The sequence below is a fragment of the Octodon degus genome, unplaced genomic scaffold (genome assembly GCF_000260255.1).
Source record: "Octodon degus isolate 3935 unplaced genomic scaffold, OctDeg1.0 scaffold00035, whole genome shotgun sequence".
Lineage (NCBI taxonomy): Eukaryota > Metazoa > Chordata > Mammalia > Rodentia > Octodontidae > Octodon > Octodon degus.
This window is the reverse complement of record NW_004524611.1, coordinates 16,426,054-16,438,299: the sequence shown is the minus strand read 5'-3', so window position 1 is coordinate 16,438,299 and position 12,246 is coordinate 16,426,054. Positions and strand designations below refer to the sequence as shown.

Sequence of the window (12,246 nt, the reverse complement as noted above, 5' to 3'; positions counted from 1 at the left end):
AGAAACATCACAGTCATGCAAGGTGTGAAAAATAGGGAGAACTGGAGGGGAAAGGGAAATTAGAAATCTTCTGTGCTGTCATCTCAACTTCTCTGTCAATCTAAAACTAGTTTAAAAAATGTATATTAATACAAAATTCATGCAAAGATGTTTACCTACTATGAAAATCTTTCTCTACAAGAGTCTTATATATCCGAGTTGGCAGAAGTTTTACTCATAATGGCACAAACCTGGAAAGAACTCAAATGATCTTCAAGAGACAAATGGATGAACCAATTGTGGTCTATCCATGTACTGGGACACTCTTCAGGAACAAAAGGGAAAGAGCTACTAACACCCAGCAGCAGCAACGTGGGTGGGTCACTGAAACGTTTTGCTGAACAGAGGAATCCACAAGGAATTCGCTCACCATTTTTATGGAGTCATAATTCTGAAAATAAATCTAGAATTCATAATTCTAGAATTACAGTCATAACTCGAGAAAAGACAAAACTGGTATTTCTGATCAGGAGGCAAATCAGTGTTTGCTGGCCTGGAGACTGGCAGAGGAAACTGATTGTGAAGGACACAAGAAAACTCGGAGGAGGTGGAAATAGTCTGTGTCTTCACCGTGGCAGCAGTTACATGGGGGTACGCATTCATTCAAATGTATGGGGCTGGTGAGATAGCTCAGTGAACCAGGCACCTGCTTAGGCAAGCGCAGGGAGCAGGGTTCAATCCCTGGCAGCACTGGCTGTGGTGGCCCCACCCTGGCGGGCTGAGCCAGCCAGAGTCCGGGTGTGGTGGCGCATACCTGTAATCCCAGTGCTGGGGAGGCTGAAAACAGGAGGATCACTATGAGTCCAAGCTGCATAGTGAGACCCTGTACCAAATACATAAAGCTAAAAAAAAAGTATTAACATACACACTTAAAACATGTACATTTTGTCACATGTAAATTACACTTTGATAAGGTCGATTTTTAATGCTTTTTAAAACAGTAGAATTATGAGCTGCCAAAAAGTGCTAGAAGTAGGCAAACAGCTACTGACTATCTGACTATCTTAGTAAATGTTTGTTGCACAAATGCATGAACTGCTATCTCTAGGACTAATGGATTCCAGTTGTAGTGGTGCTAGGAATACTATTGGATGATTCCTTCATCTGATTCTGGATAGATGTCGTCTTTCCCATTCTCCAAAGCTCACGTTGAGAGTTTGCCATTTTCCTCTCTTCAGTTCCCTGGGCAGCATCCCCTACATTACGGAGAAGCTCTCTCTCACCTTTTACTCCCTTAGCAAAAAAAGTACCTGCCTCTGTACTCATTCTCACTTCCTCCTTGCTCTACTGAAGGCAGGAGGTGATGTATCTAAGCCCTCTTTCCCCAACTTTTAGAGTGTGTTATATTCTCTCTCTCTCTCTCTCTCTCTCTCTCTCTCTCTCTCTCTCTCTCTCTTTGTCTCTCTGTCTCTCTCTGTGTGTCTCTCTCTGACTCTGTCTCTGTCTGTCTATCTCTGTCTCTATCTCTCTCTATGTGTGTCTCTGTTTCTGTGTGTCTCTGTGTGTGTTTGTCTCTCTGTCTTTTTCTGTCTCTGTCTGTCTGTCTATCTCTCTCTGTGTCTCTGTCTCTCTCTGTCTCTCTCTCTCTCTTCTTCTGAGTCAGGTTTTCACTATGCAGTTCAGGCTGGCCTTGAACTCACTTTGTAGCCTGTCTGGTTTTGAACTTGCAGCGATCCTCCTGCTTCAGCCTCCCAAGTGCTGGGATTACAGACATGTGCCACCACTTCCAGCCTCACATTCATTTTTGCACCACCATTAACTTATTCTTCCCGGTTTTTTTTTTTCTTTTTCCAGAACATAAACATGGTCACACATTCTTCATTAAATTAAGCCCCTCTAGAGGGCTGGGGAGATAGCTCAGTAGTCTAAGTGCTTGCTTGGCAAGCACAAAGTTGTGTGTTCGATCCCCAGTGTCACATGCTGGCCACAAAACCCTGGGTGTGCTAGGCTGGCCTTCAAACTGGGCATGGTGGTGCACGCCCGTAATCCCAGTGCTGACAGGAGGATCACTATGAGTCTTAGCTACGTAGTGAGATCTTGTACCAAGTAAACAAATAAATAAAAATTCAAAAACAAAGCCATTCTACTCTTCCTGTACTTCAACTCAGTCTCTTTTCTTGTGTAAGACAACTTCTTGAAAAACTAGTCTACCTATGTTACCTATCTTCTATGCATATTTTTTAAAAAAGCACTGTGTACTTAGAGCATCCAGTTCTATTAGATCTTAACATTTTTCCAGATATGAATCAGACTTTTCTTAAAAAAGAACACACCAGCAGTGCTGGGGAGAATGCAGATAAACTGGATCTCTCCAGGATGTAAAATGGCAAGGCCATTCTATTAACTAGTTCAGCAGTTTCTTACAAAACTAAACATGTCTCAGTTGCATAATTGAGAAATTGCACTGAGGCATTTATTCCAGAAAGATGAAAATTTATGCTCATAAAAAGCTTCTGTATGGGAGTCGGGGAGATGGCTCAGTAGAATAAGTGCTTCCCTGGCAAGCACAATGACCTGAGTTCAATCCCCTGTTCTGCCACAAGAAAAAAACAAAAAAAAAATTAAAAAAAGTTTCTACATGAATAGTCACAGAAGCTTTATTAATCTGAGTCAAAAGCTGGAAACACCCCCTGAATGTCCTTTGACATCAAAGATGTCACATACAGTGACAGCTCAGCAAAAAAAGGAATGAATTATTAGTGTGTGTGTGTGTGTGTGTGTGTGTGTGTGTAACCGGGGATTGAACTCAGGCCCTTGCACTTGCCAGGCAAGCTCTTATTCTACTGAGCCATCTTCCTGGCCCCAGAATGAATTATTAATACATGCAATAACTCAGGTGAATTTTAAGGGCATCATGCCTTGTGGAAAAAAATCACAACTGACTGCACACTGTGGGATTGCGCTTATATAACATTATAGAAAATAGCAGAAGTATAGAAATGGAGAATAGGGTAGGGTTTCCAGGTGACAAGGACAGGAGTTGGAGGGTGTGAGTCCTAAAAAGTGACAGTAGAAGAGATTTCTTGTATGTGATGGAAGCTTCCTGTATCTTGATTGTGCTGGAGCCTACATAAATCTATTGTGAACACACACTCACACACACACACACACACACACACACACACACACACGAGTACATATGTAAGCTGATCAACATAGATAAAATTTGTAGGCCAGTTAACAAAATTGTACTGATGTCAATTTTCTCATTTTGCTATTATACTCCATGTATATGAGGTGTTACCATTGGAAGAAGCTGGGGGAGGGAGATACATCGTTCTGTGTTCTATTTTGCAACTTCTTGTGAGTCAATAATTATTTCACAATAAAAAGTTAAATTTTAAAAAGTAATAACTAGATCATTATAGATACCACAAAGGCACTCTCTGACCACTTGCTTCCCATTCCATTCATCACAAAGATACTTTATGTGTTTATATTCTCATCCATATTTTATATATTTGACATATAATGTATCTAAAATATGAAGTAGAATTGCTAGCAAGTTGTTTAACATTAGAATAATAGTATAATATGTGCATATCATTACTCATTATATTTTTAAGGTATGGTTATATGACATGATTTAGCTGTTCTTCATTCATTTGAGCTTTACGAGTCCATTATTTATCCACTTCCTATTGATGGTGAGATGGACGTTCTGGTATGTGTTCCTTGGGTCCACATAAGAAAGTTTCTCTACAATCTATAACTAGAAGGCAGATTTCTGAGTGGCGATTTGTATGCATCTCAACTCTACTAGGTATTGTCAAATTGTTTCCAAATTGTTACAACAATTCACACTCTTAGAACAGGTATATGAAATGTTCTCTCGTTACCCATCTTCATCACCCTTTGTTTTTTCAGACTTCCTGTATCTTGTTTGTGCTGGAGCCTGCATAAGTCTATTGTGAACAGACACACACACACACACACACACACACACACACACACACAGGTACATATACAAGCTGATCAAAATAGATAAAATTTGTAGTCCAATTAACAGAATTGTACTGATATTAATTTTAAGGGTTTTTTGGGTGGGAGGGATTGTCTTTCAGAGACAGGGACTCGCTGTGAAGTTCAGGCTGGCCTTGACCTCACTTTGTAGCCCAGGCTGGTCTCAACCTTGCAACGATCCTCCTGCCTTAACTTCCCGAGTGACTTTAACATTTTTGTCAAAATAGAAATTACTGAAGCTGGGGCTAGGGAGGTAGCTAGGTGGTCTAAGTGCCTGCCTGGCAAGCATAAGGACCCAGGTTTGATTCCCAGTATTGGGACATGAGTGGGTTGCCTCCAGAAAAATTATTAAAAGATGATATTTTGCTTTTGATTTAAATTCTCTTGATTGTTCATGAGACTAAATACCTACTTATACTTTATTCACTATTTACATTTCTCCTTTGTGATTTTTTTTCATTTATATATTTTGGAACTTGTGCATTAGCTCAGTTGTTTAAAGTGCCTGCTTGGGCAAACCCAGTCAAGCACAGGGGACCCAGCTCCACATGTGACACCAGACCCATGCTTAAGGCAGCCTGAGCCAGCCAAAAAAACCAAAAAGAATCCTCTCATTTGTGTGTTTTACCTACTCTTGCTAAGTTGTCCAGGCTGGGCTCAAACTTTATTCTCTTTCAACCTGCCAGTCCTGGCATTAGAGACATGCACCAGCACACCAACTCTTGATCTATATAATATTTTTTATTGTTTTGTAGGATTTCTTTATTTACTAGGAGTACTAATCTTGTATAAATCATATGTTATAGATGTCATCTCAAAATTACGGAAGCCTGATTTAAATTTTGTTTATGGGATTTTTGTAACAAAGACTTTTTTATTTACATCTAGCCCAATGTAAATATTTTCCTTTATGACACTAAAGCAATATTTTATCAACCAAATTCACAAAGATGTTTTCTGCTTGGTACCAGGGATTGAATTTGGGACCCTGCACTTGCCAGGCAGGAGTTTATGCCACTGAACTATCTCCATGGTTTGAAATTCTGATATTTTCCTGCTCTTATCCTCTTTGGAGTTTTTTTTATTTTTAATTTTATGTATTTGGTATAAGGTCTCACTATGCAGCTTAGACTCTTAGTGATCCTCCTGTTTCAGTCTCCCCAGCACTGTGATTACAGGCGTGTACCACCATGCCCGGTCTTGGTGGCTGGGCTGGCATGGCATGCGGTACCAGGGATCCACCCAGGGTCCTTGCGCTTGCATAGGCAGGCACTTAGACTGCTAAGCTATCATCATGGGCCCCTTTTTTTGAGTTCTGAGTTTTAAGGTGTGCTTTTTACAGTTATGTCTTTTATTGTCTTTTTGAGATAGAATTTAGCTATGCAGTTCAGGCTAGCCTTGGGCTCACTTTGTACCCCCGGCTGGTCTCAGACTCCTAGCAATCCTCCTGCCCTAGCCTGCGCAGTTCTGGTATTACATGCATTCACCGCATTCACCACCATGCCGGCATACAGTTAGGTCTTTAATCCTCCTGACGTTGATCTTTCTGTGTAGTGTAAAGTTCCAATATAATTATCTGCTTTTCTGTTTCTTGGCAATTTAATACTTTCTCTGTTGATTTGAATGCCTATTATATTTATATAAAGTTAGTTACATTCACGGATCTAGTCCCTTCCATGATCTATGTGACTATGCTGATGTATATGCTACAAAGTCAGGTTGAGAAGCTTGTCTACAACTATTTCATACAGAAAATTTGAACTATAAAGAGGTGAGAAAAGGTATGCCAATATCAAGCAAATTGAAGCTATTCTAGCAATATTAATATCACAAAATTAGAATTTAAGGTAAAAAATATAATGAATAATAGCCAGTAGTATAAAGCAAACTCATACGAAGGTGAATGTACCTATTTGTGTACAAAGGGAAATGAAAAAAGGATACAACGAAAAAATTTTCAAACCTATAAATCTTTTTTTTTTTTTTTTTTTTTGGATTTTTAGGGAAAGTTCTACAGGGTGTTCAGGGTCTCACTATGAGATCTGACTCATAGTTATTCACCTGTCTACAGCCTCACCAGAGCTGGGATTATAGGTGTGCACCACCACGCCCAGTCTCAACTGCCATCTCAGCACACCCCTGGGGGCAGGGCTGGCACCATGGAAGGAACCCCTGGTCCCTGCGCCTGCTTGCAGGTGCTTTAATCCACTGAGATATTTGGCTGGCCCTAAACCTACAAATCTACAAACAATATAATATACTGAGGCCTGAAACTAACAGATGAAGCAGACATAAAAAGTTAGTAAAAATAGAGATGTTTGGAATTTTAAAAATTAACAAACTATATCAAATAGGTTCAGAACTGCATTCAGAAGAAACACAGAATATGAATTATTTTCAAGCAAATGTGTACTACAAACAAAGGACAGTGTCGTTTGTTGGGTCAAAATGAATTTTAGTGCTAATTTTAAGACAAGCTTGGGCCAGTGAGATAACTCAGCAGGCTAAGTGCCTGCTTAGGCAAATGCAGGGACTGGGTTGGACCCCCAGCAACATATACCATGCTGGCCCCACACCCAGACCCACAGAGACCCATATGTGGTAGCACATGCCTGTAATCCCAGCACAGAGGAGGCTGAAACAGGAGGATCACTGCAAGTATCACTGCGCAGTGAGACCGTGTACCAAATAAATTGAAAAAAGAAAAGGTAGGCCCTTGTTAAGGCACTAAATTGTCCAGGCTGGGCTTGAACTTTTGATCTTTTACCTCAGTCCCTCAACATGCTGGATTGCAGGCAGCATGCTGGGATGCACTACCATGCCTGGCAGGTCGCAAACAAATTCTAAACAAATTTCAAAGCATCAATATCAGGAAAGGGCCAGGGAGATAGCTCAGTAGAATAAGCACCTGCCTGGTAAGCACAGGGTCCTGAGTCCAATCTCTGGTACCACAAAACAAAAAAAAAAATCAGGAAAATTTTATGTCCAATCAAAGTGCAAATAAACTGGGGGAAAGCAATAAAAAGATACCCATTTTTAAATTTCAAATACCTTAAAAACAATTCCTAAATAAGTACTATAGAAATTATGGCATATGAAAGAAAATAAAAATAAATCTCCCATAAATAAAAATTTGGAGAATGCAATTAAAGCTCTACTCAGAGGAACATTTATAGCTTTGACCATTTTTGTTCCATAAAAGGGAGTTTGAGATAGATGGGTTAAGTGTTCTGAATCATGAAACCAGAAAAATGAAAAGATGTTCTATAAGAAATTGAAGAAACAGGGCTGGTGAGATGGCTCAGTGGTCTAAAGCACCTACTTAGAACAAGCTTAGCAAAGCACAGGGACCGCGGTTCAATCCCCCAGCACCACATGCCAGCCAGCCCCGCCCCCTGGTGGGCTGAGCTGGCCACACACACACATAAATAAATAAATAAAATTAAATAAAAAAGAAATTGAAGAAGCAAATATTAAAGATATGAACAGAAATCAATGAAATAAAATAGGGAGGTCCTTTTGTGCTACTGTAGCAGACCTAATTGTTCACATACTTTACTGAAAATTCTGGACATAATAATTTTAAATCCACTTAAGTTATTGAATATCTGACAAAATAAAAATAAACTGTTAAATTAAAATCTAAGTGAAGGCAGGAATTCACATAAATAAAATGAAATGCTTAACTACTTTTGCCTTGAGATAGTTTCCTTTGTCTTGAATACTTGTCTCTTCCCCAAAGAATCTCAATCTCTCTCTCTCTCTCTCTCTCTCTCTCTCTCTCTCTCTCTCTCTCTCCCTCCCTCCCTCTCTCCCTCCCTCCCTCCCTTCCTCCCCCCTCCTGGTGGTACCAGGGCTTGAACTCAGGACCTTGTACTTGCCTGGCAAGCACTTATTCCACTGAGCTATCTCCCCAGTTCCCACTCTCTTTTTTTTCTACTTAGCATGTTTACCCTTTAAAAAAAAAAAAGCAGGGTCTCAGCATGCAGTTCAAGCTGGCCTTGAACTCACTATGTAACCCAAACTGTTCTCGAACTCCTGGCTCAGTCTCCCAAGTGCTGGGATTACGTAAAGGCATGCACCACCACACCCAGCTGAAAAGCTCCCTTTCAAACTTCAGATCAATTGTAACCTCTCAGGACATATAGCCTGACCCAGTTACTCTGGCATGTTTTTGCCTAGCAATGTCTATCCCATAGTAGATGCTCAACAGGCATATGTTGAATGGCAGCAGGAATAAATGAATGATGTAAGTGGTGGGAAGCCATTGGTTAAGTAGGGCAAGATTTAGAAGGAAGGCTGTGGCTGTGGGTTGAGGCACATACCCCAGAATTTCTTACCATGCCAGTAGGTTCTCATCATGTTGTGTGGTTACTTTTAGGTAAGCCCCACTGGAGTGACCAACTAATGAGTTGCAGGGCAAGGTAGGAGGTTGAGCACAGAACCAGAGCTCACCAGAAACCACATCTCTATACTGACAGGTGGCCCTTTTAGCACCAGTTGACCAGGGGTCAACATTGCAGATCACAGTCTCTTCAGGCCCTTTCATTCCCCGGAAATAGCCCTTAAAATTCACTGTGGCCCTTTTCTCTGTCCAGATTCTCCGCAGAAGCCCAACTGCCTCACTGGAGTGGATCAGCCGCACTTGTACTTCGGCCCTGCCAGCCCAAAGCAGGGGAAAGGACAAGAGATATGTGCCATTTTCCAGATCCTGGACATCCCCAGGGACCCCTGTCTTCAATTCTGAACCCAATAGTTGTGCCCGAAACAGATCTCCACCATGGGTCTTGGGTTTGCCCAGGTGGTCTCTGGCCACAAGTACAGCCTCTAAGTAGCCTCCCAGGGTGTAGTTGGCCTGGGAAGGACCCTTCAGGTGGTAGGTGGAGGTCTTGGGGCTGGTGGAGGCCAAAAGGTTTCCCCCATATCCTGGGGTTGGGGGCCAGTACAGAAGGCATGTCAAGTTGGTGAGAGTCTGCGGGAGAGAATCCAAGTGGGAGGGAGATTCCATGAAGTTGGAAGCAAATTTGGAGGCAGGACGGGGTCCTGGGAGCCGGTAGATCGAGGTATCAGGCCAAAACATCTTGAGATAGAATATCTGTGGGTAGAGAAAAAGGGATCTGTCACTGGTTTGTTCATCTCATTTTTTGTTTTCCTGGAAGCTAATCATCAAAGCTAGTCTCCTCTGCCAGGTAGGACTTAGTAGTTCTGTCTGCCTATGTCATGCTGTCTGTCACTCACAAGCCTGGCACCTGAGTCATGACCACCTTTTTTGTGAAAGATGTATCTGGTATTGTGTAAAGTAGTTGTGGCTCTCGTTCAGCCAACTGTCCTTCTCTCAGCCTTCTTACTCCTACTACCACTCCTCAACCCCCACTGACATGAACAGGCTTGGATGCACTTTCACATTTCTAGTTTCCTGATTTCTCATGAGTCTTTATCACCTCTGAACCTGGCATTCTAAGTGCCCTGTTTTTCTAACTGGTGCCTCTCTCCACAACCCACCCACACAGTTTCTCATTCAAATTTTCAGTTGACAGTGGTGAGAAATCATGATGTTTATGGGGATTTACGAGAATGCTATGAGACCATTTCTCAGTGAGCTCTCTTTCTCATTGGGGTCATCCGGAAATAAGAGAACAACCACAAAAACCACTGGAAAAACCTGAAACTGCAGAAAAGCACAGAACAGTTGTGAACTCCAAAGGATGGAGCTAGCTGATTCTTTTCTAGGAAGAGACAGTGTTTGCTGGGTCATAGAGCCTCCTCTGGGGTCCAGATCTTTTCAGTGTTATATTCTGAGACACACAAAGTCCAGAGACATGAACAGATCCAAATATGAAGAACAGTGGGGAGAAGCTAAGTTTTCTGTGACAGGGGTGGTGGTGACTGAAGGGAATCTAGATACTCACACTGACCCACCAAAGCCCTGCCATTCAGTCAAGTGCAATTCTTTTTTTTTTTTTTAAAGCAATCCTTAGCCAACTGTAGTGATGCACACCTATAATTTCAGCACTTGGGAGCCTGAGGCAAGAGGATCACTGCAAGTTTAAGGCCAGCGTGGGCTACAAAGTGAGTTCAAGACCAGCCTGAACTGCAGAGTGAAACCCTGACTCAAAAAAGCCAAAAACAAAAAAAAAAGCAATCCATTGAAATCTCTCAAATTTCAGTCTGTCAGAAAACCACTAATGTCTACCAAGTTTATACTATAATTAAGAGTATGCGCTTCAGAGCTATCAACCTCTATTCAGAAGGCTTTTAGTGCAGCCATGCCTGCGTCATAAGGCACAGGGATACCAGAATCTTCTTTCACTGTCTCGTAAGTTAGCTATTTATTTATAGATAGATGCTCTCTGTCAAATGGTAAACTCTTAGAGGTGACTGCTTTTTCTCAAGATCTAGCACAACGGGCTTTCCTGAAGCCTTCGTAGAGGGGTTAGGGATAAGACTGTGTCTCCAAGTTAAAAGCCAAGATACAGAGTGTAAAATCAACATTAAAACCCCATAACTTTTCTATACACCAATAATGAACTAGCAGAGAAAAAATCAGAAAAACTTTGAGTCCAAATGAATTTTAGGATTTTTTTTTCTAACTTTGTGAGACACGGTATTGGAATTTTGATTATGATTACATTAAATCAGTATAACAATTTTGGAAGTGTGGACACTTTCACCATATTTGTTCTTCCTACCAAAGAACAAGGGATATCTTTCCATTCTCTGATATCTTCTTTAATCTCTCTCTCTCTCTTTTTTAGAATACTGTAGTTTTCAAGGTAAAGATCTTTCATTTCCTTCTTTAGACTGATTCTTAGTATTTCTCCTTCTTTCTTAATTTCTTTCTTTCCTTTCCTTTCCTTTCCTTTCCTTTCCTTTCCTTTCCTTTCCTTTCCTTTCCTTCCTTCCTTCCTTCCTTCCTTCCTTCGTTCCTTCGTTCCTTCGTTCCTTCGTTCCTTCGTTCCTTCTTTCCTTCCTTCCTTCTTTCCTTCTGGATGTTATTGTGAAAGCTGTTTTTTCCCTAATTTCTCTCTCAGTGAGCCTGTTATTTGTGTACAGGAATGTTATTGATTCTTCAGTGTTGGCTTTGTATCCAGTTATGCTACTGAATTTGGACATTAAATCTAAAAGTCTTTTGGTGGAGTTTTGGGGTCTTCTATGGAGAGTATCATGTTACCAGCAAATAATGATAATATACCTTCTTCCTTTCCTATCATTATTCTTTTTTTTCTATTGTCTAATTGTTCTGGCTAATGTTTCCAGAATTATATTGAATATGAGTGGAGGCAGTGGACATCCTTGCCTTGTTCCTGATTTTAGAGTGAAAGGTTTCAGTTTTTGCCCATTTAGTATGACTTTGGGTGTTGTTTTGTCACAGGCAGTTTTTATCAGATTGAGGTAAAGACCCATCTATTACAACTTTCTGTAAAGTTTTATCATGAATGGGTGTTGAACTTTGTCAAATGATTTGTCTATATCTTTTGAGATAATTGCGCAGTTTTCTTCCTCGGTTTTGTTAATATAGTATATTGCATTTATTGATTTGCATATTTTGAACTATCCCTGCATTCATGGGATAAAACCTATTTGGTTGCAGTGTATAATTTTCTTGATGATTTTCTGCATTCTGTTTGTCAGTACAGTGGATCCCCAAAATTCATAAAGTTCTTAGAATACCTGTGAGTTGTAAAAAACCATGAATTTCAGGTAAGGTCAGAAAAATGCCTATAAATGCCTATTTGTTAATACTTTAAACCATGAATATGTTAGTCTCCAATTATGTGATTTTATTTAATAAAATATTATATTACTAAAGAGGTGAAGGACGTTTTGGTGGTATCTCAGGGATCTTAAAGCTTTAGGAAGAACAAAATCAAGAATACTCAAGGTAACTACACATGGTAATACGACCACCCGTTATGGTGTGAGAATGCTGGTGCATTGGCCCCAAATGGGTTACAGGGCGGAAGCCAATCATCAGTAAGAAGAACTGAATAGCCCTCTCAGATTGGCAACTTGCAAACCTTCCAGCAGAAAAACAATTATTAGTTAGGTTCTAAGAAAGGATCTGCATGGGACCGGGGAGATGGCTCAGTGGAATAAGCGCTTCTCTGGCAAGTGCAAGGGCCTGAGTTCAATCCCCGGTTCCGCCAAAAAAAAAAAAAAAAAGAAAGGATCTGCAAATAACCGAGGCCCTGAATGTAGAACTGCAACTTCACAAGGATATACTGTATCTTACTGATGATTTTT

General features: G+C 40.7%; 1 protein-coding gene across 1 annotated transcript in view; it reads right to left on the bottom strand.

Annotated features, from left to right (window-relative positions):
* Nucleotides 1-12,246, bottom strand: part of LOC101580856 (NXPE family member 3-like) — a 35,781-nt gene that overhangs the window by 16,974 nt on the left and 6,561 nt on the right. Inside the window, exon 3 of the mRNA XM_023714321.1 lies at nt 8,341-9,097. Within this exon, the coding sequence (XP_023570089.1) occupies nt 8,341-9,097 (757 nt within the window). The remainder of the gene's footprint in view (nt 1-8,340; nt 9,098-12,246) is intronic.